At 39.9% G+C, this 23,628-nt stretch overlaps 1 gene segment (V, D, J or C); it reads left to right on the plus strand.

Annotated features, from left to right (window-relative positions):
* Nucleotides 1-15,909, plus strand: part of LOC118551590 (T-cell receptor gamma chain C region 5/10-13-like) — a 54,001-nt gene extending 38,092 nt beyond the window's left edge. The window contains 4 exon segments of the C gene segment in view: nt 7,415-7,744; nt 9,464-9,589; nt 13,634-13,681; nt 15,334-15,909. Coding sequence covers nt 7,415-7,744; nt 9,464-9,589; nt 13,634-13,681; nt 15,334-15,476 — 647 coding nt within the window.
* Nucleotides 15,910-23,628: the final 7,719 nt, after the last annotated feature.

Genomic DNA, 23,628 nt, shown 5'->3' on the forward strand with positions numbered 1-23,628 from the left:
CTAATGTGATTTTACTTGAGATTTATCTTTGTTTAATGTTAGCAGTGTCTATTTATATATATTTATATAAATATTGGAAAAATATGGACACAATTTTAAAAGAGGCACACAGGGAGATTTCTGTAAAAGCTTTTCAGACAGTGTACATGGAATAGCTGGTGGAATGACAAAGTGTTTGGTCCTGGCACATTGCTCAGGATTACAGGTAAAATATGTTTTAATTCTTCCCTTAAGGTAGGGAGACGAGGTAGGTGATGCAGGGAGGGCAGGCTAGGTGCTGGTACTGGCTCAGAATTCTAGGATTTCGTCCCAGTTTGGTCATAAATAACAGTGGGTTACTTGGAGAGGTAGTTGACTCTGTCCTAGTCCTAGGAGGTAGCTGCTGCCTGAGCTAGAATGGAGGAGATTAACAAGGAGCTAACTAGCTAGAGCAACTGGGGGTCCCTACAGGGTGGAGCTGTTAATCCCTTAGGGATTTCTGTGTTGAAACATTTGTAAAGAAATTTGTGTATCTTATTTATTAGATTCCAAAAAATAACCACAGGAAAAGAATGAACAAAAAATTGATAAACTTGCCATTTTGTCTGAAGGCAATTCGTATTAGGTATCGACATATTTAACTGCATAAATGTATCCAGGAATGTCATAAGCTGGGTTTGTTTTTTCCAAATTCAGACTAGTAAATTTGTCCATTCTTCATTAGCCTTAGGGATGAAATTTGGCCCGGATGAGGGAGAACATCTCACAGGGATGTTTCTACCCTATAGAATCTAGTCAAATATTTTCAGAGAATCTTCACAAGGCTGGGGAAACATTGGAAAAGTGAATGGAGTGATATATTTTGGTGTCTTTCTGGTTGTGATCATAGGCATGCATGAATTCATAAATTGAAAAGTAACTTTCTAGTTGCATTTCCCCCCCAACTGACTGCAATATAAATCCTAGCAATCTAATTAAATAATGGTGACACAGATGTAATTCATGAGGTCCTGAAATTTTTTTTATAGGAGAGTGTGGTGCAGAGAAAAATGTGTCACATTCTGGATGTTTTACTTTCTGTGTAATCATCCTTCAGCCAATAAATTTTGATTCACTGGTTATTGCTCTCTTAACAGTATAGAAATAATACATGCCCATTAGGGAAAAATTGGAAAAGAGAAAAAATAAAGTATTAAAAATTTATAGTGACACTTATTCTGTTAACATTTGCTATATTTCCATCCATCATTCTGTCAAGGTAACAGCCATCTCACACGGATGTTGTAGAACTAAATGAAATTAAATATGGTAATATCTACTGCATAGGTTGGGATGTAGTAATTCATTAAAAAAGTCAGTTCTACAAATTCCAATTATCACTCAGTGGAGTTCTTTTTAAATCAGGAGTACAGAAAATTGTATTAATTATGATCTAGTCTACAGGTCACTTAAGAATAATTGGTCAGTATTTGCAGAATACTTTCAATTTCTAAGACTCATTGTTACATGTTTCTAAAAATGAGTAGAATGTAGTAAGCATTACCTCATATATTGTTAACCTCAACATAAGTTGATCTCTCCCTTTTCAGTGGAAACGTCTGGATATAAACAAGGGAGATGTTTTATAATTGAATATATAGAATTATACTAATATACATAAAAAGTCAAGTATTCACTTTTTTAATAAGACATTTTATTTTTTATTTATTTGAGAGAGAGAGAACATGCATGCGAGAGAGAGAGAGAGAGAGAGTGCACAGGAGCTGGGGGAGAGGCAGAGAGAGAAGGAGAAACAGACTCCCAGATGAGCAGCGAGCCCAATGTGGTGGGCTCCATCCAGGATGCTGGGATCATGACCTGAGCCAAAGTCAGATGCTTAACAGACTGAGCCACCCAGGTGCCCCTCAAATATTCACTTTTAATAGTTTATATCTTCATTGGATTATACCTACAAATTAAAAATTGTATTATTACAAATATCACTTGAGAAATACTGTTTTTTTTAACCTCATATTTTATTAAAAATTTTGTTCAGATTCTTCACATGCATCTAAAATGTATACTTTAGGGGCGCCTGGGTGGCTCAGTTGGTTAAGCAACTGCCTCCGATCCCGGAGTCCTGGAATCGAGTCCCGCATGGGGCTCCCTGCTCAGTGGGGAGTCTGCTTCTCCCTCTGACCCTCCTCCCTCTCATGCTCTCTCTCTCTCAAGTAAATAAATAAATAAATATTTTAAAAAAATAAAATAAAATGTATACTTTAGAGCAAATTTCTGAGTCATCTTAGTTAGGGTCTGAGTGTCTGGGGATATTTTATGATGATGTCTTTGGATATTTTATTGGAACAGACATTTATCCACTTACAAAATAAAAGCATTTTTTTTTTCATTTATTCTGTCATTCTGTATATGTACAATGTAAGCATAAAGTATAGAGACTTTAGTGCCAGGTAATATTTACCAAATCCATATTAAACTTCTTTATTTATTTTTTTTTTTTACCGGTGCGACCTCTAAACTGGCTTTAGTTGAGTTTATTTCAGGTTGATATCTTGTCCAAGCGTATTTTTCAATCAAAGTAGAGTATTAGAAGAGCATCTTTTAAAATGAGAGATTGCCCAAACTGAAACATAGGGGAAACTCTGTTTTATGAGGCATAATTTGGGGAACAAAAGCTTCATCTTATGTTCTGGCATTTCAGTGTGTTTGAATTCTGAATTCTGAATTCAGTGTGTTTGAATTCTGAATGTTTTGCATTTATATCACAGAGTGGGATTTGCAAATATCTTCTCTCATTTTTCATGTCAACTTTGAGGTAGACCTTACTAAACTATCAAGTTCTGGGGCAGAAAAAGAAACAAGCTCTAATGCACAAACTATTTCTCATTTATTTATACTGCCTATTTCCAAAATCTATTTGAGGAGACCTAAAATAAAATATGCAAGGACAGTTAGACAATGAAACAAAAATAGAAGACCAAAAGCACTAAGGAAATGAAAACAGAAGAAAAAAGGCCTGTGATTATCTAGCACGAAGCATAGGGTAAAATTTTATATTCAAAGGTAAGGGGAAAATGTAATGGAGTACATACTTTTTATTAACTGAGAAAATGAAGCACACCTAATTTTCAAATATGTTTTTCCCACCTTAAAATGAGAAAAAGACTTCAATGCATGAATCCTTTAGGAGCAATGTGAAGTGAAAGAGTGAGCAGTGCCTTCCACATCCATTTTAGAAAATGGAAGAAATGGTCTTTAACAAACATGTTTCATGTTACCACTGCATTATTACTATGGGCACCATGACATTTAATGTCATTCACAAATGATGACCTTCAGCAGACTTGGTCAGGCAGGTGAGTGTCTAGTGATCTAACATGACAATAGGAGGCTTGGATGTCAAGGCAACCGGCCATTGATTTAATCATTCCACCATGAAGGCCCACTGTAGATGTTTGAAGCCAAACTTTGGACATGAGCTGGAACAAAGTCAGTTTGAGGTAGAAATTTCTGAGGAGAGCTTGGAATGCTCATAGATTGTGCTGTCGGTAGGAAAAGTGCCATTTGCTTTGGACAGTACAAGTGAATCAGTTCCATGAAGTGACCCCCTATTACTGGGCTTTACTAGCTTCCATTTGATTTTCTTAACACTGGAAAGGCATTGGATAAGATAAGACAAGTGATTCCCTAATAACTGTTGTGTGAAAGACACATTTTCAGTGATCATGGTTCAGAGAATTCCAGACATAGTAGAGCAAAGAGAGGTGCAAACGAAGGAATGAATCTTGATGCTCGATTGACATAGGTCCAATTGTTATCCCCAAATACTGCATTCTTATTAGTAAGAGAAGGTTTGGTCTCATGAGATTAAAATGTGATGTTGGAGCGCAAAATCATCACAAACAAATTGCTAATAATGGTAATGATAATTATAATTATAATCTCTCATTTTCATAGCATGTTTAGATGTGGAAATCTTAGAAGAGATTTGATACCAATCCTTCCAGTAAAGGTCAGCATAGCCAACATTGTGCAAACACTGTAATAGGATCTGCCCTTGTGTCTGTGTGGACTTGCATGAAGTGCTCATGCACGACATGTGTAATTGTCTTGAAAGCATTTGGCCCAAGAACAAACTTGATCATGATAGATAAGTTGTGTGAGTTGACACATTGCCTTTTCTGATGGTAAAACGGTGTTGCCCCATTTTTAACCTAAAGGGAGAATTGTATCCATTATGGAGAGTGGTTTGTAGCCAACTGTATTGACAGAGCAGAAATTCTCCAGAGGATTCAGCTCTACTTCTAACCACTCTAGTGGAAAGTTACCTTACTGTCCACTGATATACAAAAACCTTGAATTTAGAGGTATTTGTTTAATGGACTTTTCCCTAATTTGGCACAAATTTTTTTTTTGGTATTTTTAAGTTTTGTATGTACTTAAATCTTAATCCTTTATCTTAATTGATATCATGTCTAACAGTAACAAGTTGGGCTTCACACTGGTATTTAGTAGAAAAACAAAATTTTAAATTTTATTTAGAAAATGCTTTGGAATATAGTTAGGGATACAGTTAGTACTTTTAAATATATTTAGAAATGTCATAAATTTGAAATTCATATTTACATAATAAATAGTTTTAAGTATTTAATAAAAATAAGAAAAATAAAAGAGGAATTTTGAATCAATATTAATATGCAGATCTGAAATACCATACTTAATTGAAAATGTCATTGCATTTGGTTAATTTATATAGAATTCATACTGCTTCATAGTCATCAAATATATACAACTCAGGCAATTTACCTGAAAATTTTTTTGATTATGAATATTATAAATGTATTGGGAAAATTTATTTATTTTGTAAAACGGTTTCTGTTTTATAAATTAATGAAATGATTTGGCCATAAAAAACACTCTTAATAAGTTTTAAAAAGAATGTTGTGGAGCACCTGGGTGGCTCTCCGATTAAGCATCTGGTCATGATCTCAGAGTAGTGGGATTGAGCCTTGAACTCCATGTTGGGCTCCAGGCTGAGTGTGGAGCCTGCTCAGGATTCTTACTCTCCTTCTTGTTCTGCCTCTCCCCCACCACTCTCTCTCTAAAATAAATAAATAAAATCCTAAAAAAAAAAAAGGAATGGTAGGGTGCCTGGGTGGCTCAGTCGTTAAGCGTCTGCCTTCGGCTCAGGTCATGATCTCAGGGTCCTGGGATTGAGTCCCACATTCGGCTCCCTGCTCAGCGGGAAGCCTGCTTCTCCCTCTCCCACTCCCCCTGCTTGTGTTCCCTCTCTTGCTGTGTCTCTCTCTGTCAAATAAATAAAATGTTTAAAAAAAAAGGTAAAAAAAAAGCATGTAATATAATTCCATAAAATATAGGCACCGATCATATATAATCAATAATACTATTTAATGCTTAGTTAACTATCACATTGAGAAAGTTATGGAAGTTCAAGATACCTTCTATTCTGAAAAGAATGAAACTTCAGAGCTCTAGCTAAGTAAAAGTGACAGGAGGTAAGCATAATGTCTTGCCATCCTGATTTTTCCAACTCATGATTTGATTTTCAAGTTCCTTACTATGATGAATCAGAAGTATTCCTATGAAAAACCGAACTTTTTAAGATGAAAACTAGATTCTCTAATGTATTGACTAGAGGCAAAAATTCTGTAAATACCATGTACTCTGAAAAATAAATCTTGCTTTATATAACATGTTTTTTAAATTAAAGACAAAATATATGGTTGAGGAAATATACTGTGTCTTACTCTTTTTTTTTTTTAAGACTTTATTTATTTATTTGACAGAGAGATAGAGCCAGAGAGCACAAGTGGAGAGAATGGCAGAGGGAGAGGGAGAAGCAGGCTCCCCACTTGAGCAGGGAGCCCAAAGCAGGGCTCGATCCCAGGACCCCGGGATCATGACCTGAGACGAAGGCAGACGCTTAACCATTTGAGCCACCCAGGCATCCCATACTGTGTCTTACTCTTATAATTAGTAAAATACTATTTGCACTATAAGGAAGATGTACAAACTTAAAACAAGTGCATTATGACCTAATATTTATTTATACCATAAATAAAAAAGTCATCATTGCTTGCTTACTCATTGAGTATAAAAATCAGGAACTTTGGTGCACAAGCAAAAATTCTGAAGAATTTTTTTTCCTTTCTTCTCAAAGGAGGAACCTATTCATTTTTTTCTTAGGAAATGGCCCATGAAATTATTATTCTAACTCCAAACAACTGGAAAGAGAAAATTAGTAAACAATTTGTGTTTCAGTTGGAACTCAAATTGGAAAGAATTATATTTATAATTTAAATCATCAATTAATAATAATGTATAACCAAGGAATATTCCAGCCTTCAAGTGACATGCCCTTGAAAACCATGATGTTTCATTATATAATTTGACATTATGTCTGCAAAAAACCCAGACTATAACTGTTAACATGACACCATTAGATGATATAACTTTGTTCAGCAGGTGAAATGAAAGAAAATTGAGGGGTACTACAAGTTCAGCAGGCTTGTAGGGCAGATTCAGATTTGGGGAGAGATGATAAGGGTCAAATATGGTGTCTTCTTAGACAAGGTATCTTCAAATGAAATTCCAATATAAAATGTACTTTTAGTGAACATTTCCTGAAGCAAAACAAAATTCTGACCACTGCATTACTTGATTGGGTTACTATATGAAAATTTCTGAAAATAATCAATAATTTTTTTAAAATAGAAGTTTTGGCAATATGGCCATTTTATTTCTAAATTTCAGGCATTGTAAATAATTTGGAGGTGCAGCATTAAACATTGCCCTACTCAAATTCATGCAGTGGTTCAGATGTGAGAATGAGATGTTCTATAGAATCGGAAATCAAGGAGAAGAATTCCAGTATCAGAAATGGGCATGAGATCCCTATTTGTAAATAAAAGGTCAGCTTGATAGATTCCCACTCAAACAAGTGAGTGTGTATTGTTTAAAAAAATTCCATGATTTGATCCAGGGCTTTTCACTTAATAGCTGTGACTTTGGGCAAGTTACATAACCTCTAGACCCTCTTTTCCCAAGGAAATTAAGAAAATAAGCACCTCATAATCTTCTGTGGATGAAAAGCCACAGTAAGCACTAATTCTATAGGAACTTTCTTTCCTTTTATTATGTGCTGGGTGTTTCCAAACCCCACAATGTTTGTGTTTCTCTAATTATGTTTTTTTAAGATTTTATTTATTTATTTGACAGAGAGAGAGAGCACAAGTAGGCAGCGAGGCAGGCAGAGAGAGAGGGAGAAGCAGGCTCCCCGCTGAGCAGAGAGACTGATGCAGGGCTCCATCCCAGGACCCTGGAATCATGACCTGATTCGAAGGCAGACGCTTAACTGACTGAGTCACCCAGGCACCCTCCAATTATGGTTTAATTGTTATTCATTTTTCTCCAACAGACAAAAGTCCTGATGAAGACATTTACCCCAAGCCCACAATTTTTCTTCCTTCAGTTGCTGAAATAAAAATCCATAAGGCTGGAACATACCTTTGTCTTCTTGAGGGTTTTTTCCCTGACATTATCAAGATAGATTGGCAAGAAAAGGATGGCAAAACAATTCTGAAATCCCAGCAGGGAGACACTATGAAGACTAAGGACACATACATGAAATTCAGCTGGCTGACTGTGACTGAAGCGTCAATGGATAAAGAACACAAATGTATCGTCAACCACGAGAGTGATAAAACAAAGGTTAATCAAGAGATTCTTTTTCCTTCAATAAACAAAGGTATGTGCATATAAACATGAATATAACCTCCTAGAACCCTTTTTTCAAAGGGAAAACCTTACCTTTTCTGTCAAGTATTAATGAAAACAAGCAAATAGAAAATTTTCGCTAATGTTGTTGCCTTTAATGAAAGCATAAATGTCCTGTTATTTCCCCACAGAATTAAACTAGTATGGGCTTTGAGGGCACCTGGGTGGCTCACTTGGTTGTGCATGACTCCTCATTCAGCTCAGGTCATGATCTCAGGGTCTTTAGATCAAGCCCGGTGTCAGGCCCCATGCTCAGCATGAAATCTTCTTGAGGTTGTCTCCCTCTGTCCCTTCCCCCTGTGCTCTCTATCTCTTGAAATAAATAATAAATCTTTTTTAAAAAAACAGTATGGCCTATGGAACATACAGAGAAAAAAAGAAAGACAAATTCACTTAGCCTTTCTCACCTCAGTTTCATCATCCAAAATATTAATGTCACAGTGATGTTTTTTATAGTAATTTCATGGATTAAATGAAACAATATACGTGAAAGCACCTAGCAACTTCACATACAAGAAATTCTCAGAGAGTCCAATTTTGATGGTTTTACTTGATCAGGAAATAAGAACAATTATATATCTTTCAAGAATGTTTTTCTGAACATCACAATCCTTCTCACTTCAATTTTGCTCTACTCAAAGTATGACCCATAAACAATGAGTTATAGGGGAAAAACGCTGTTCATTTGATGGAGCCGAATCATAGCTCAACCAGAATAGTAATTAGGCTACTGAGGTCTTAGTATGGTCTTGAGTTTTTCAGATTTGAATTTTATATATCAGCAAAAGGTGAAGTTTAGTAAGTAAAGACTGGGTGAGGCTTGCATGTATAAAGGTTCTTTGAAACTACACAATGAATGTATTTCTTACCATTGGTAAAGCTACTCAGCAAACATTATTGCAGTCCTAGTGTGTGCCAGGCCTGGTAGGCATGCAGGATGAACTACTGTCCCAAGGAGGATCACTACAGTAGAGAGAATACACTTTTCCTAATCACTCAGTGTCACTCATGATTCAGGCATAATTCAGGCATGGTGTCCCAAAGGAACCCAATTGGTGTAGATGCCGGACATATTTAGATAGTGTGGGTGGACGGCTAAAGTGCCCTGGCCCTGCTGTGATCAAATAACTCACTAGACTCAGAAATCAAGTCCTGGCGTTAACATCACAGACCAAGGCCCCAGAGGGCCCATAAGAAGGAACAAGTTTGTACTTTGTGGTTCACAAGCACTTTTTAAGCAGTGGGGAACAAGCACATAAGAAGACGTGTGAAGAGCTTTCTATATACAAGTTTACATTTCTGAAGTAAGTCTTTGTGTTCTTAGAGTGTTGAAGAAAACCCACTTAGTTTAAGGCTCAAGTCACTAAACCAAGACTTAATCCCTAACATGAGTGCAATTTAACCCCCCAAAAGAGTAACCTTTAGCCAGTCAACATGGGAATTTCGTGGTCAGCACCATGAAACACCCCTTTCTTTCCCCTCCAGAGGGTGACCTTGCCTAAAACAATGGATTCTTTGAATTTTCTTTTTTTCTGCTTCCTCTCTATTGTTAAAACCTTTTCCTTTCCTGTAATCCTTTTGAGCTCCCCTCTACTTGCTAGATGGGATGCTGTGTGATTCATTAATTGACTGATTAATAGCGCCATTAGATCTTTAACATTTACTTAGTTGAATTTTTGTTCTTTAACAGATTTGATGGCAGCGATGGAATCCGAAGTGGACTCCCAGGGGCCTTCAGAGACAAAGCAAAACACAGAGGTGGTAACTGTGAGCCCTTTGAGTTCACAATCCTTCTCGCCTGTTCCAGGGGCTGTGGGTGAGTTCTTCTTGGTTCTAAGCTCCATTCTCTTTGTGTTCAAACTCCTAATCTAACTGACTTTGCTTTGCAGGGCAAGCCAGCTTGGGCTGGCAGAGTGTTATGCTAGCATGTTTGTCTGGAGCTCTGTTGAACTGGTATATTTGCCCAGAGTCTAACTGAACTGGCAGAAGGGTTGGCTCACAGCCAAGCCCCTAACCTTTCAGACCAAGTTCCCCAGGTGGAAACCTCAGTAAGTTTCCAGGAGAATTGGTGGTGGTGCACACAGAGTCTTCCTGTGGTCAAAACTCAGTAACATCTCTTACTGTCTGTACACTAATGTGCACATAATTTTAGTCTTCAGTGTAGATAAAGGCTACTGCCAACAGAGGAACAGGAAGGTGGAAAAAGCCACAGAAATTGGTGGGCATGAGTCAAGCATTTAGAGGTTGTAAGAGCATTTGCTACCTGAAGCATTTGCTACCTCAAGAACACTCCCTTGATTGTATGAGTTAGTCAGGAAATGGGTTGTATCAGCACTAGGTACCCATCAACCTCAAGAAAACTCCTGTGCAAGGAGCTACACTGTAAAACACAAAGTTCTCAATACCAGACACATTCCTTTTAGGTGTTTTTTGGCTCTGAGAAGCTCAAATTCTTTTTTTTTTTTTTTTACGAATGCCAGAAAAATAGTATACTATTTTTATTTTTTTTAATTTTTTAAATTTTATTATGTTATGTTAGTCACCATACACTACATCATTAGTTTTTGATGTGGTGATCCACGATCCATTGTTTTTGTATAACACCCAGTGCCCAAATTCTTAACTAATGGTATCCTTAAATTCTAAAGAGATTAGCTCACCACTCTCTGATATACCTGTTTATTTTTCTTTTTTTAATTTTTAAATATTATTTTTTTTTCTGATATATCTGTTTATTTTTCACCTAAGAACTACAGTCCCAGATTAAAGATATGTAGCAAAATTGCAAAATCTTTATTTTTAAAGATTTTATTTTATTTATTTGAGAGAGAGATAACGAGTTGGGGGGCAGAGGAAGAAGGAAAAGCAGACTTCCTGCTGAGCCGGGAATCTGATGCAGGACTGGATCCCAGCAACCTGGGATCAGGACCTGAGCTGAGGCAGATGCTTAACTGACTGAGCTACCCAGGTGAGCCCAAAGTTGCAAAATCATAAAAGCTTCTTTTGTGTCTTGAGGAACTGGCTTGGTAACCATCACGTTGGAGACCCCAAAAGTACATAACAGTTTACCATCAATGTCTAACCTGTCAGATCCATAGTCCGGGAAAAACTGTTTACTCTCCGGAGGCTTCATGCCTCCTCCCTCTGGACTCTTTGAACATCTGCAGTTGGATTTCATTCCACTGCCACTTAGTGTGGGTTGTCAATATTCCCTTGTCATTGTGTGTATATTTTCTGCCTTTCCCTGATGCCTGCACTGTGGTAAAGACACTGTTAAAAATGGGTTTCCCCCTTGGGGCACACCTTCTGTGATCTCCAATGACCAGGGCACCTACTTCACTGGGCAAATCATAGGAGCCTTTAGGAAAATCTTGCAACGTTCCTGGAATTGTCTCAGTGTACAACCTCCTGCTCATCCTTTGTGTCGCCTGTTAGTCTGATCAGCTAGTGTAAGTCTCCAATGTCTGACACTCAAGCCTGTCATCACCAGGTTACGGAAGCCTTCCTAGTTCACAATTAAAAGGATTCTCTCAGTCACAGGTTGCAGCCTGGTGATTAGGTACTTTAGACACAACATCAGAGGAAGACAGCCCTCGACATCCCAGTAGATGAGGGACCTTACCAAGTGCTCCTGCTGTAAAACTAAACAGTGTGGAGGTTCCTCAAAAAATTAAAAATAGAGCTACCCTATGACCCAGCAATTGCACTCCTGGGTATTTACCCCAAAGACACAGATGTAGTGAAAAGAAGGGCCATATGCACCCCAATGTTTATAGCAACAATGTCTGCAATAGCCAAACTGTGGAAAGAGCCGAGATGCCCTTCAACAGACGAATGGATAAAGAAGATGTGGTCCATATATACAATGGAATATTACTCAGCCATCAGAAAGGATGAATACCCAACTTTTACAACAACATGGGTGGGACTGGAGGAGATTATGCTAAGTGAAATAAGTCAAACAGAGAAAGTCAATTATCATATGGTTTCACTTATTTGTGGAACATAAGGAATAGCATGGAGGACATTAGGAGAAGGAAGGGAAAAATGAAGAGGGGGAAATCAGAGGGGGAGACGAACCATGAGAGACTATGGACCCTGAGAAACAAACTGAGGGTTTTAGAGGGGAGGGGGTAGGGGGATGGGTTAGCCCGGTGATGGGTATTAAGGAGGGCATGTATTGCATGGAGGACTGGGAGTTATACAGAAACAGTGAATCCTGGAACACTACATCAAAAACTAATGATGTAGTGTATGGTGACTAACATAACATAATACAATTAAATTAAATAAAAAAAAAACCTAAAGGTTGAACCTTGTACACATCTCACAGCTACAGAAGTCTCCACCTGACACCTGGTCCTGCCCAGACATAGAGTTTCTGAATCAATTTAGAGTAAGAAAAGTAGCTGACATCCAAACAGACTGCTTTCACCTAAACAGGGGTTCAAGACTTCATACTTTAACTAAATATGAAATCCTTTCTCCCTTTTTTCTTTTACTCTGGCAATAGCCTATATTTCCCTGGTCATTGCCAAGGGGGTTAACCTCTGGAATTTAGAGCAATATTTTATTTCAGGCTAGCAGAAAATCTAACCCTAGTCCTAATTTTTCTCAAGGTAAATAAGACATCTCATTGGTTGACTCCCCTAAAGATATATCCTAAGTTAGTAGGACTACCAAGAAGCCACCAGGATTCACTCCTTTGGCTGGCCCTACTTCCCTGGTTAGGGATAGCTGGAAATGAGGTATGATCAAGACTTTCTCCTCCATTCTTAAAATTGTTGCAGAATCCCTCCGAAAGCAATGGGTAACCAATAAAAATCCTTAGACTCTGACCAAAGCAGTTCTTGAAAGTAAGATAGCCCTTGATTATGACTCAGCTGAGCAAGGCTGGATCTGTGCTGTAGGCAGCACCATGTGCTATACTCAGATGAACACTATTGGGGAAGTTAAAACCCAATAAGATCAGATCAGGGTGCAAACCACTTGGCTTAACAGAGGGGCTTCTTCAGCAGGGTCTTTCTTACTTATTTGACTTTAATTGCTTTGAGTCTTGAGACCATGGCATCAAATAGCACTCCAAATATGGGGAATTAACCTGTTTATAGGCATCATAGCAATCTGCCTGGTGTTTTATGTTCTCTCAAAAGCTTGGCATGCAAATTCAAAGCCAGTAATCTCTAAGCAAATGATCTTTTTAAGACTGGAACATCACAAAGAATGAAGAGAATGACCAACTCAAAAATTGTAAAACTGAAGTGGTAACCTGGGAACATCACGAGGGTTAAGCAAAAAGGTGAATACCTGTGAATATCACCTAGAGTAACAACAGAAACTGTGAGAACTTCAGAGCAGTTGCTGGGAGTGGTGTTAATGCCTTCAATTTTGATCCTATCTCTCAGTTAAGCTAAGAGTTTGATCAAAAGGCAGGGTTGTTAAAAAGGAAAACCACAGGCTCAAAATGTACTCATTTAGTTTAAGACCACAAGTCAGTAAACCATGTCTTCATACCTACCCAAGTGCCATTTCAACACCCAGAACTGCAACCTTTAACCTGTGGACATGGGAATTTCCAAGTCAGCACTAGGAACTTACTCACTGAATCTACTGAATTACACAGAATCAGACCAACCATTTCGGGAATTGTGGGGCTCAAATTAGTAATGGCTGTCCTCTCTGTTGACTAACTGTTATCTATTTATCATCTATCTATCTACCTATCTATCATCTATCTATCTATCTATCATCATCTATCTATCATCATTTATCTGTCATCTATCTATCATCTATCCACAGCCCAGACAATGTCAAAGAAGGAGATGAACAATTGAGTAATACATGTTTTCATTTCTTTTAGAGCTCACTGTTATTAACTCCACAAAAGATTCTCTGAATGATGAAAACAGTAAGTTTTTGTCTATGTTTGCCTTTATGTTATGCTATAGCATTTTTTCCAACTGATCAACATAACTTTTGAACTTCCCTGGCTTCAGGGAGAAACCTCAGAACGGCTAAATCTTGCAAAATAGATTGAGTGATATTTAAAGTCAATCCATCATTTCTCAGGAGTGTTCTTCACACAGTAAATGCAGGTTTGGGTGTGAGAGGACTATAAATTAGGGGTGCAGTGATGTGCTCTGAATTCTTTCAACAATGGACTTCATTCACTTCTGTGACCTTTGTTTCTACTGACTGAGGAAAACATGATATCAAGTTGCTTCTAGGTATTTTTAAGTCTTTGTTCTTGCTGGTGGTTAATAACATGAACTGACACTGAGAGCTTCTTGTACAGAAGGTGTTTTGCTGCCCTGTAAGTGCGTTTTGTTTAATTCCCGTAAGAGTCACTGCCAAGTTTATTCCCATTTTACACATGAAGGCAATGAACAGAAATTATTTAAGTCTCCATGCTACACAGTGAGATCGATGGCTTCATCCCAGACCATCTGAATCAAGAGTTCATGTACTTCCTTAGTTTTTATCCTTCCTGAAATCCCAAAGCCAAGGCCCTGAGACAGGTGCACACAGGAGGGGATGTGAGTCCTGGGTTTCAAGTGTCACAGACTGGACTTAAACTCCATTCTTTTAATTATCAGCTGCATGAGTATGGGTAAACTATTTACATTTTTTTGAACCCACCAAAAATGACACAAATACCACCTAATTCAGTTATAGAAGATATTACATGGCATATGTAGAATGTAGAATGCATAGGCATCTCATTTAGATGCTACATCATAAGTACTAGCTCCTGGCTCTTTCTCCCCATTTGAACAAAGGTAATGATGAAGAGCATTGGTTCTAGCCCTGCTGATCCACCCTCCATGTTCAATATCAAGGGACTTCTTGACTCTAATCATCATCATCATCATCATCATCTTCTTCATTATCATCTTCATCCCACTTTATAGTTTTGCTTCATCATTTTGAAGTTGTTGGTATTTATTGCACTTGGAGATGCAGAATTACAGAGCAGCTGCAAAAGTCTTCTTAAATGCTGTGTTGCAGGGATTGAAATCTGGATTCTAGTATTTACTAGTTGCATGGAATCAGGCAAATGGCTTCTCTCTCTGTCCAGTTTATTTGTAAAATGGGAATGAAAATTATAATCTCAAAGGTTATTGGAAAATTAAATAAGATTTAAGCTTTGCACACAAAGTTCTCAAAATAAGTGACATTTAGCTTGTACTTAATGGATAGTGCCTCTTATTCTTACTTAGAGACACAGTGGGGTTGAAGAAATGCTAAAAGATATTTATCACCAATGCCTTTTTTCCCATTGGATTCATTCATTATAAACACAACTTTACTTTTTAATACCTTGGAAATTCTAGGTGAATTTCACACGTGTTTGACTTACTTGACCTGCAAACTGGGTTCTGAGTTGTCTCAGTGGTGGTAGTGGTGGTGGTGATGGTGATGTAGGTGTTTACTATCCATTGTGCTGGTGTGAGTGTCACTTCAACTAAGTCATCAGAAATGTATACTGTCACCTCTCTCCCATTAATAAGTCCTAGCCTTTCAGAACAACACATGAAATTAATAAAATGCTTCTTTCAGACACTCTGCAGCTGCAACTCATGAACACCTCTGCCTATTACACCTACCTCCTCCTCCTTGTGAAGAGCCTGGTCTACTCCACCATCATCGCCATCTGTCTGCTTGGGAGACCAGCACTCTATGGCAATGGAAAGAGTTCCTAACACATGGTGGCACCAAAGTTCCACTTCTTCCCACTGGCTATTGTCCCTAAAAGTGTCTGCTAGTGATCTAATGTGGCTCCTTTCTGAGATTGGGTTATTTCAGTTCACATGTGTCTTTTTCTACTGTGTCATTACTGAAGAACAGGTTTACAAACCACTGGGAAAACAGAAACTTTCACTCTACAGCAAGAACAAATGCTGCCATGACTCAGGGGTGAGACCGGGGGGCCACAGGGGCTTTAGCACCACTCTCTCCTTAATGTCCACCAGCTCCTCAGCCACCCAGTCCCCATGCCTCTGAGTACAGAAGCATGCAGTCCCTTGGATGATTACCTGGAAGCCTTTTATTTTACATACCTGGAAGCCACCATCCTTGCTACCTGAAGCTTTACTGTTTTTCATAATGGGCACAATAAAAGAAATAAAAAATCTACTTTTGCTTCTGTGTTCTTTCATTTGGTGCAATCTAACTGAGAGTCCCACGTAAGGGACAGCATGACAACTGAGCCAACCAATTCAGCATTGGTTGTAATAATGGTCAATTCTACTTTTCTAATTCTTTCCCTCACATAGTCCTTATGATGCCTTCTTTGGGGCACTGGCCCCAAGGGAGTCACAACCAGTGGAGGTGCCCAGGCTATTTCTCCTTCAAAGATCAGCAGATTCAGACTCATTTTGTGTAAGACACTCTGGCGGTGACAGTATAATATTTCGCATGACTGGCGGGCGTGCTCAGACCTATCCCAGTGTGTCACGGACACCATGTTTCCTGATCTCACAAGAACCCCATGAGAGCTGCACTAACACTGGAAGGGTGGGGTGGTGGAGGGGTTAAGAGTTTGAACTTTGAATCCCAAGGGCTTGAGTCTATAGCTATATGAACTCTCTGTGCCATAATTTTATCAACTGTAAAATGAAGATACAGTGTGCTCTGTCTCCTGGAGTTGTGTAGATGTGATGATTTGATTTTGTTGGGTACATGCAAGTCCTCAATAGCATTTGCATCTACTGTTGGCAACTCTAAGTTAGAAATAACAGAAACACACACGCACACACACTACAAATTGGACATTCATTTACATGTATGTGTATATTTCTACAAACATGGGTGTAAAACAAAATGTTCAGTGTGTGGTAAGTTGGTGAAAAAATTAGTGGTTGTATATTTTTCTGTTTTCACTATGAATGCATTTAGTGTAATAACTTTTATATATTAGAATTCAAACAATGCCTCATTTCAAATTGGGATGGATTTTTTTTGTTTACTTACAATCAGCTTCAGTTTCTGTGAAACAGGTGCTTTTGGAAACCAAGTAGAGGTTCCCTGTGGAAACAACATAAGACCCAGCAGATAAAGGAAGAAGAAATTTAAGTTCAATCTACTCTTTGATTCTCAAAAATTTGTTCAGATCTGTTTGGACAAATGCCTGGGCCTCTACTTAGAGATATGGAACTGTTTCTGCACGTGGAAAGCACAGAGGCACAGAGGGGAACTAGCAGAGACTAAAGCTGTGTGGGCTGATGTCACTGCTGGGACCCCTAGGCAGTGTCTACCGTGGCTTCCAACTCCTTAGCACCTTCCTTCCCCAACTGGACCTGGGCTGCCCTGGACTGGGAGGTGTGAAGAGGGGGAGGGTGGTGGTGCAGGAGACAGTGTGGGGGGCAGGAGGGCGCTGGTGTGGTGATGGTGTTTATTTTCTCAGGCTCTTTTTGTCAACGTGCTCTGTCAAATGTGGTTGATTCGTGGAAAATGCTTGAAGTCAAACCGGCCCCTGCTGGTTGGGGCTGTGCAAGCGGTGGCTCGGGTGTTGGAAGATGAAATAAGGACAGTTAAACCACAGCTGACTTTGCTCACTTCCAAAAGGCCACAGCTAATGGAAAGAACATATCCATCTGCACATGCTCATGCTGTCAAACATACTGTGAGGCTGTGGGTGGGGTGTCCCCCTATTTTATACCACGTTCATTCCAGTACCTGCTATGTGAGTTGGGATCGTATGACCAGGACTATTGAGACGCTGCTCCCTCAGTCCACTCCGATGACACTGCTCTGAAGGAAACAGCACACAGACTTCTTGTAGCATTAGGTGATCCCCGACATTCCACCAGGATCTGCATTTTTGCATGGCAGGTGATTTACTGAGGCTCTGACTTTCTGTCTCATTTTGTCAGTGTGGACAGGGTGACACGAGACCCACGCCCATGAAGCTACCAGCACAAGTAGACTGTAGACATCACAACAGCAGGTGCTTCTTTCCTCACAAGAACACAGACATATGGAGGCCCTGAGTTCAACTCTGTCATTGAATGTCATAGACTGAGTCATCTCAGTCCTTGTATTGGGACAAGTGGCTATAGAGTCAGGCTGAGCAAGGCTCAATAGAAGACATACACATCATACAAGTATGCTGGGGGTCCAGCAGAGGAGGACAGTTCAGTAATGTGAGTATAAAGAGCAAGTGTCCCCACTCCCCACACCACCCAAGCAGGATAGAGAGAAGGTGCCCAGTCCCGGGATCCACTCTGTCTAGTCCTTGGTGGAAACAAAACTCTGTTTCTGAGATCACCACCCTAACTTTCACAGTCTGACTTCACAGCACATTCTCACCATAGACTTCACTCCTCTTAGTCTGTGCTTGAGAGCCAACCTCTGGGTGAGCTTTGGCTTCCATGCTACAGCTTCAGCCCAGCATGCATGGGAAAGAGCTCTTTATCAGGGTAAATTGTAAGCTCACCTCTTGCTTAGACATCATCTGTGTGCATGGTGTATATGTGACTCTCCTCTTGACACAGGATATTCTGTGACCACACCACTGAATTCTTGAGATTTGGGTCCAAAGGCCAGAATCTGCAGACCCTCCTTGCCCCTTTCTCCACCTTAAGAAACTCTTTCTGGTTAAGCCTCAACCTCCCGCACCCCTCCTGGTGGCACTTCTGTCATTTGGTCCATTCTCAGAGCAGCACAGATGGAACTCATCTGACTTGTAGAAATGCACATTTGACTCTGTCATTAAAATCTGTAGTTATTTCTTCAGGAAATATCTCTGGTGAAATAATACTTGTTTTCCGTTATGTACATTTTTTTCTCTAAAATCAGGAAAAAAATCTAAATGAAAGTAGAAGAAAAGTTAAATATTTATAATATTTCCCCACAATATTTTGCGTCCTCTTAAAATTATATTTATGTAGTATACAACAGTATGGTAAATATCCCATAGGACCATATTTATAAAAATAAAAACCTAAATACATATTTGCAAATCAGAAAGACAAGAAGAAAATACCCAGGTGACTTCAATCATTTCTGGATATTCCAAAATTTCTACAGCAAAATGACTTTATTACTTTTACATTATAATTTTTAAAACAGGGTATAAATAATATTGGCTGTGTGACCACAATTATGTGAACATACAAACACAAAATGAAGAAGAGACAAATTAAACTGTCAGCAGTGATGTGGTCACAGAGTTTGAAGGACAGGTTCTGTGATTCTTGTTCTATGCACATTTTTACAAAAAGCTTGTGTTACTCTCACATTCAGGGAAAGGACATAAAAAAGAGTAGCCATGGGAAGACAAGGTAGCAGGTGAGGGATAGAGCCTACTCACACACAAAGGAAGCAGCCTGCCTCACAATTGCTTTCCTCTTGTCAGATAATATACCTTAAATAAGATATTTTCTTCTCCTGAGAATGTCTGCCTGCATTATCACCAAGAACCTATCTGGTAGAGGAGAATAAATGAGAGAGAATCTTAAAAGATTTGTCCCACATCTTAACTTCACAGTTCAGGTGAAGTCTGTGGTAACATAAGTAGATATGTGTATGACGGTTGGAAGCCTTCACCCTCCAGCCTATTAAACTGCTGTAGAGACACTGGGGCAGATTAAATGCCTTCTCACTTGGAATTGAGTCTGAGGAAGATGATCATACCACATCTTCCTGTTTCCGGGCTTACTTTCCACCTGTCAAGCTAATGGCATTTGAGCCACAAGGAGCTGACATGTCTTGGAATTATTTGGGAGTCCTAAATAAAGCCAACCATTTAATTAAAACATAATAATGTGTATGCTTTGCACAATTTAAAAGTGAATGTTAGTAAGGCCCTCTGGCTATGGTCAACACATCTTCTCATGGATGACAAAAATAAACCTGGATTAGATCAACAAAACTAACCATTTCAGTGGCTGGGAAATGCCCAAATGTATGCAACAGTCTGAGGATTGTTTATGCTTGAAAAACTGCAGAATTCAGGAGACAACAATGGTGTTTTTTGCCTACAGTGGCTCCCATTCTTCCCCCTCCCAACAGCCAGCATCATAGGCATAAAGGTTCGTCCAAGATAGGACAGGCCATGAGAACTGGCAGCAGAGTTACACAGTGTAAGGAGCTGAGTTAATTTGGGGTGGGGAGTAACGTGAAGGCGAGCTGACAAGCTGTGTGGTGTGCAAGCAGGAAGGCCAGGGGCTCTGCTGAGGTTGTGGTCATGGCTGCAGCAAGCATGTGCTTGGCTGAAGCTGTGTGCATGCTTAGAGAGATTCAAAAGAGCCCAAGACAGCCACACACTGCTGGCCGACCTTGAGGTGATCTGCATTTGCAGAGGAGCCATCAAAAGACGCAGAAAAAGTATAAGCTCGGAAGACTTACCCTTTAGCACATATGGTCTATGTGCTAATTGCCTAAAATATGAAAGTGCTACCCAATACCTACAACAAAACCATTTGACAGAAGATGGAAGTCTTAATCAAGTTCCTGGGACACAACCCTAGGTAATCTTGGTGACTACTAAGCTATGTAGACATGGGTGATGCCCAGGAAGCTAGGCTGAGGAAGAAAATAATTTAAAAAGAAAACAGGAGAGTCAAAGGTAGCCACATACTGCAGGATATAATATCACAGATTAAGTCCAAGCAACTTTCTCAGCATACAAACAGAAATGAAAGCAACCTTTTAGGGAAAACTCACAATCTAGAGTTGCTACAATATAATTTCAACAAAATATTTTCAACAAACAAAATAGGTACAGGTCTGTGATTCAACAGTCTTACACAATTCACAGCACTCAAAATAGGACAGGCAAAGAATTGGAAAAGTGCCAATATTATTAGGGGGAAACCCCACCACAACTCAATACAAACTGTCCTTGAGTGTGTCCAGATATTTTCTTTAGCAAAGACCTCAATGCAACTATTACAAATGTTTTTTAAAAAAATTAGAAAACCATGAATGTATAAAGAATGTATTAAGAATTCTTACAACTGAATAAGATAAAAAAGAATATAACTCACAGACCTGTACCTCTGAAACAAATAATACATTATATGTTAAAAAAAAAAAAAAGAAGAAGATAGCAGGAGGGGAAGAATGAAGCGGGGGAAATCGGAGGGGGAGACGAACCATGAGAGACTATGGACCCTGAGAAACAAACTGAGGGTTCTAGAGGGGAGGGGGGTGGGAGGATGGGTTAGCCTGGTCACAGGTATTAAAGAGGGCACATTCTGCATGGAGCACTGGGTGTTATACACAAATAATGAATCATGGAACACTACATCAAAAACTAATGATGTAATGTATGGTGATTAACATAACATAATAAAAAAATAAATATATATTAGGAGGCTTAAAATACACATTTCTCCAAAGGAGGTATATGAAATACTTAAGCACCTGAAAATATTTTCAACATTCAGTCCACAGGGGCAAATGAAACCAACAAGGACACACCACTTCATACCTGCTACAATGTCTGTCACCAAACAGACAACCTCTAGGATGTGTCAGTGAGAACAGGGAGAAACAAGCTCTTTCTTAAAAAACTAAAGTATAATTAACATATAGTGTTATATTAGTTTCAGGTGTACAATATAATAAATCAACAATTCAATGAATTCCTCAGTGACTCTGACTCAGTATTTGTGGCATCTTTCCCTAGGGAATACCTTCCTCCCTGCAGAAATCAACAATATCAAAACCAAAGCACAGAGCAAATCAAAATCCCTGATTAGGTCAAACAAATGGCCTATAGTATGCATTTTGTTAGAGAAATGTCAATTGTAAAGCACAATAAATGGATAGCCTTTTACAAATGTATAAAGTGCTGTTACAATGGTGAAGAAATATTTATTCAATAAAATGGTCCCCACCAAAAGGAGGGAATTACAAGAGGACAGAAAAGAGGAGGAAGCCCGATGTGGGAGTTCGGCACACTCACACATGATGAGAGGGACCATCACAGTGAGGCTCAGGGCCCCGGGGGGTGGGGGTAACACTGGAAGAAGCTGGAGGAGCACCAGCCTCATTCCAGGAGCCGGGTGTATATACCACCTGCTACTGAGCCTGAGAACACAGGTGCTCTCGGTGTTTCATTCATCCTGAGTTCTGCTGTATTAGTGCCTCTGAAATTGACTGAGTCACATAAGCATTCAAGCTTCAGTCACATTAATAGTTGATATGCATTTAACCAAGCTCAATTTGATGTTTACACACAATTACAAAACTGACTTCCATTAGCTGTCCCTCCCGCTGCTCCGTGATAAGTTTCTCATAGAAGAACAGAGGGCACAGGATAAGTCTTATCTTGATCTGATTCAGGTGATTTAAAATTACTCTTGAACCGGGGCGCCTGGGTGGCTCAGTCGTTAAGCGTCTGCCTTCGGCTCAGGTCATGATCCCGGGGTCCTGGGATCGAGCCCCACATCGGGCTCCCTGCTCGGCGGGAAGCCTGCTTCTCTCTCTCCCACTCCCTCTGCTTGTGTTCCCTCTCTCGCTGTGTCTCTCTCGGTCAAATAAATAAATAAAATATTAAAAAATAAAAAAAAATAAAATTACTCTTGAACCATAATTCTGTCCTTATAGATTTCTACACTATAAATGCGATTATCCAAAATAAAACCATATACAAGGTTATTTTTTCTCCACTGTTACTTGAAGTTATAGCCATGCTTTACTTTCTCTAGGACAGGAGAACTTCTTTTCCTATTAGGCAAGGCAAACCGAGCCAGATGCTGACAGAGCATAATCACAGCATGTGTTGAAACATCCTGGGTCTCTGCATTGAGCCTCAATCATGTCACCAGCAAGAGGGCAGGTATAACCCCTGGGCTTCCACTCAGGCCATCATGCAAAGAAAAATTCCAGCCCAATAATGAACCATGCAGCTCAGTCCATCATGGGGCTTCCAGGTCAATGTCCGGGGGTCTCAAAGCCCACAGGTGATGAAAACCCCTGGCAGGGCTCAGGATCCCACAGCGCTAGGAACCCCTCTGTTCCTCACAGGAATGGGGGGAAACCTGAGGTGACTGAGCATTTGTCTGGCTGGCTGTCTCCCTCCTCCCTCACCCACAACTCATCCCACTCCAGGCACCACCTGTGCTGATGGTGGCCCCTCAAAGCCACCACCTGCCCTATGGAAGCCACGGGAGACCCTGGAGGGTCTCTGACTCTTAGAGTTGCTGTCTCAGCTCAGCCTGACTGGTTTCCATCTCTCTGTCCCTGAGGAACCGGGCTGTTCAGATGCACAAAGTGCTTAGTGTCCTAGGACTGTGATCCCAGGGACAGAGGTGCTGGCTGTTTCTGGTGTTGGAAGGGGCTTTTCCCCAGGGCTCACACTGTCTTCTAGGGAAGCCTGGCCTGACAGCTCAAGAGAGGAGCCACGTTCTCTCCCCATCCTGTCCTCCACCTGCTCTGGATTTCTGCTGGGCCCACGGAAGGATGGAGACCCGAGATCCACCTCACCCCCCGAGTGGGACTCCGTTCCAATCAGCACTCCCAGGGTCTTCCTTCTAGCTCGGTCCCTAGCCAGTCTCAGGAGCCTAACTTGGGGGGACACTTACTGGTTCCTCTTCTGCCTCTTGAGGTAACACTTTAAGATCCAGGTACCACGTCTCCATTCAGGCGAGGAGGCACGGAATGATGGGGAGCACACAGCCGAAAGTTCCTAGAGAAAAACTGGAAGGACAGACGTGACCAGGAGAGGGAAATGCAGTTTCCGGGAGCTCACACTGGAAAACGAGGCTTCACCATTATAGACGGTGATGGTACAGAACACGTGGGAGGCTGGACCTGTGACAGGATCACTTTGCGAGTAAAAAGGCACTGGTCACTGCTGTCGTCAGCTGACGGGCACATAACCCAGCACCATTTGAATTAGAC

Source organism: Halichoerus grypus, chromosome 12, assembly GCF_964656455.1.
Source record: "Halichoerus grypus chromosome 12, mHalGry1.hap1.1, whole genome shotgun sequence".
Lineage (NCBI taxonomy): Eukaryota > Metazoa > Chordata > Mammalia > Carnivora > Phocidae > Halichoerus > Halichoerus grypus.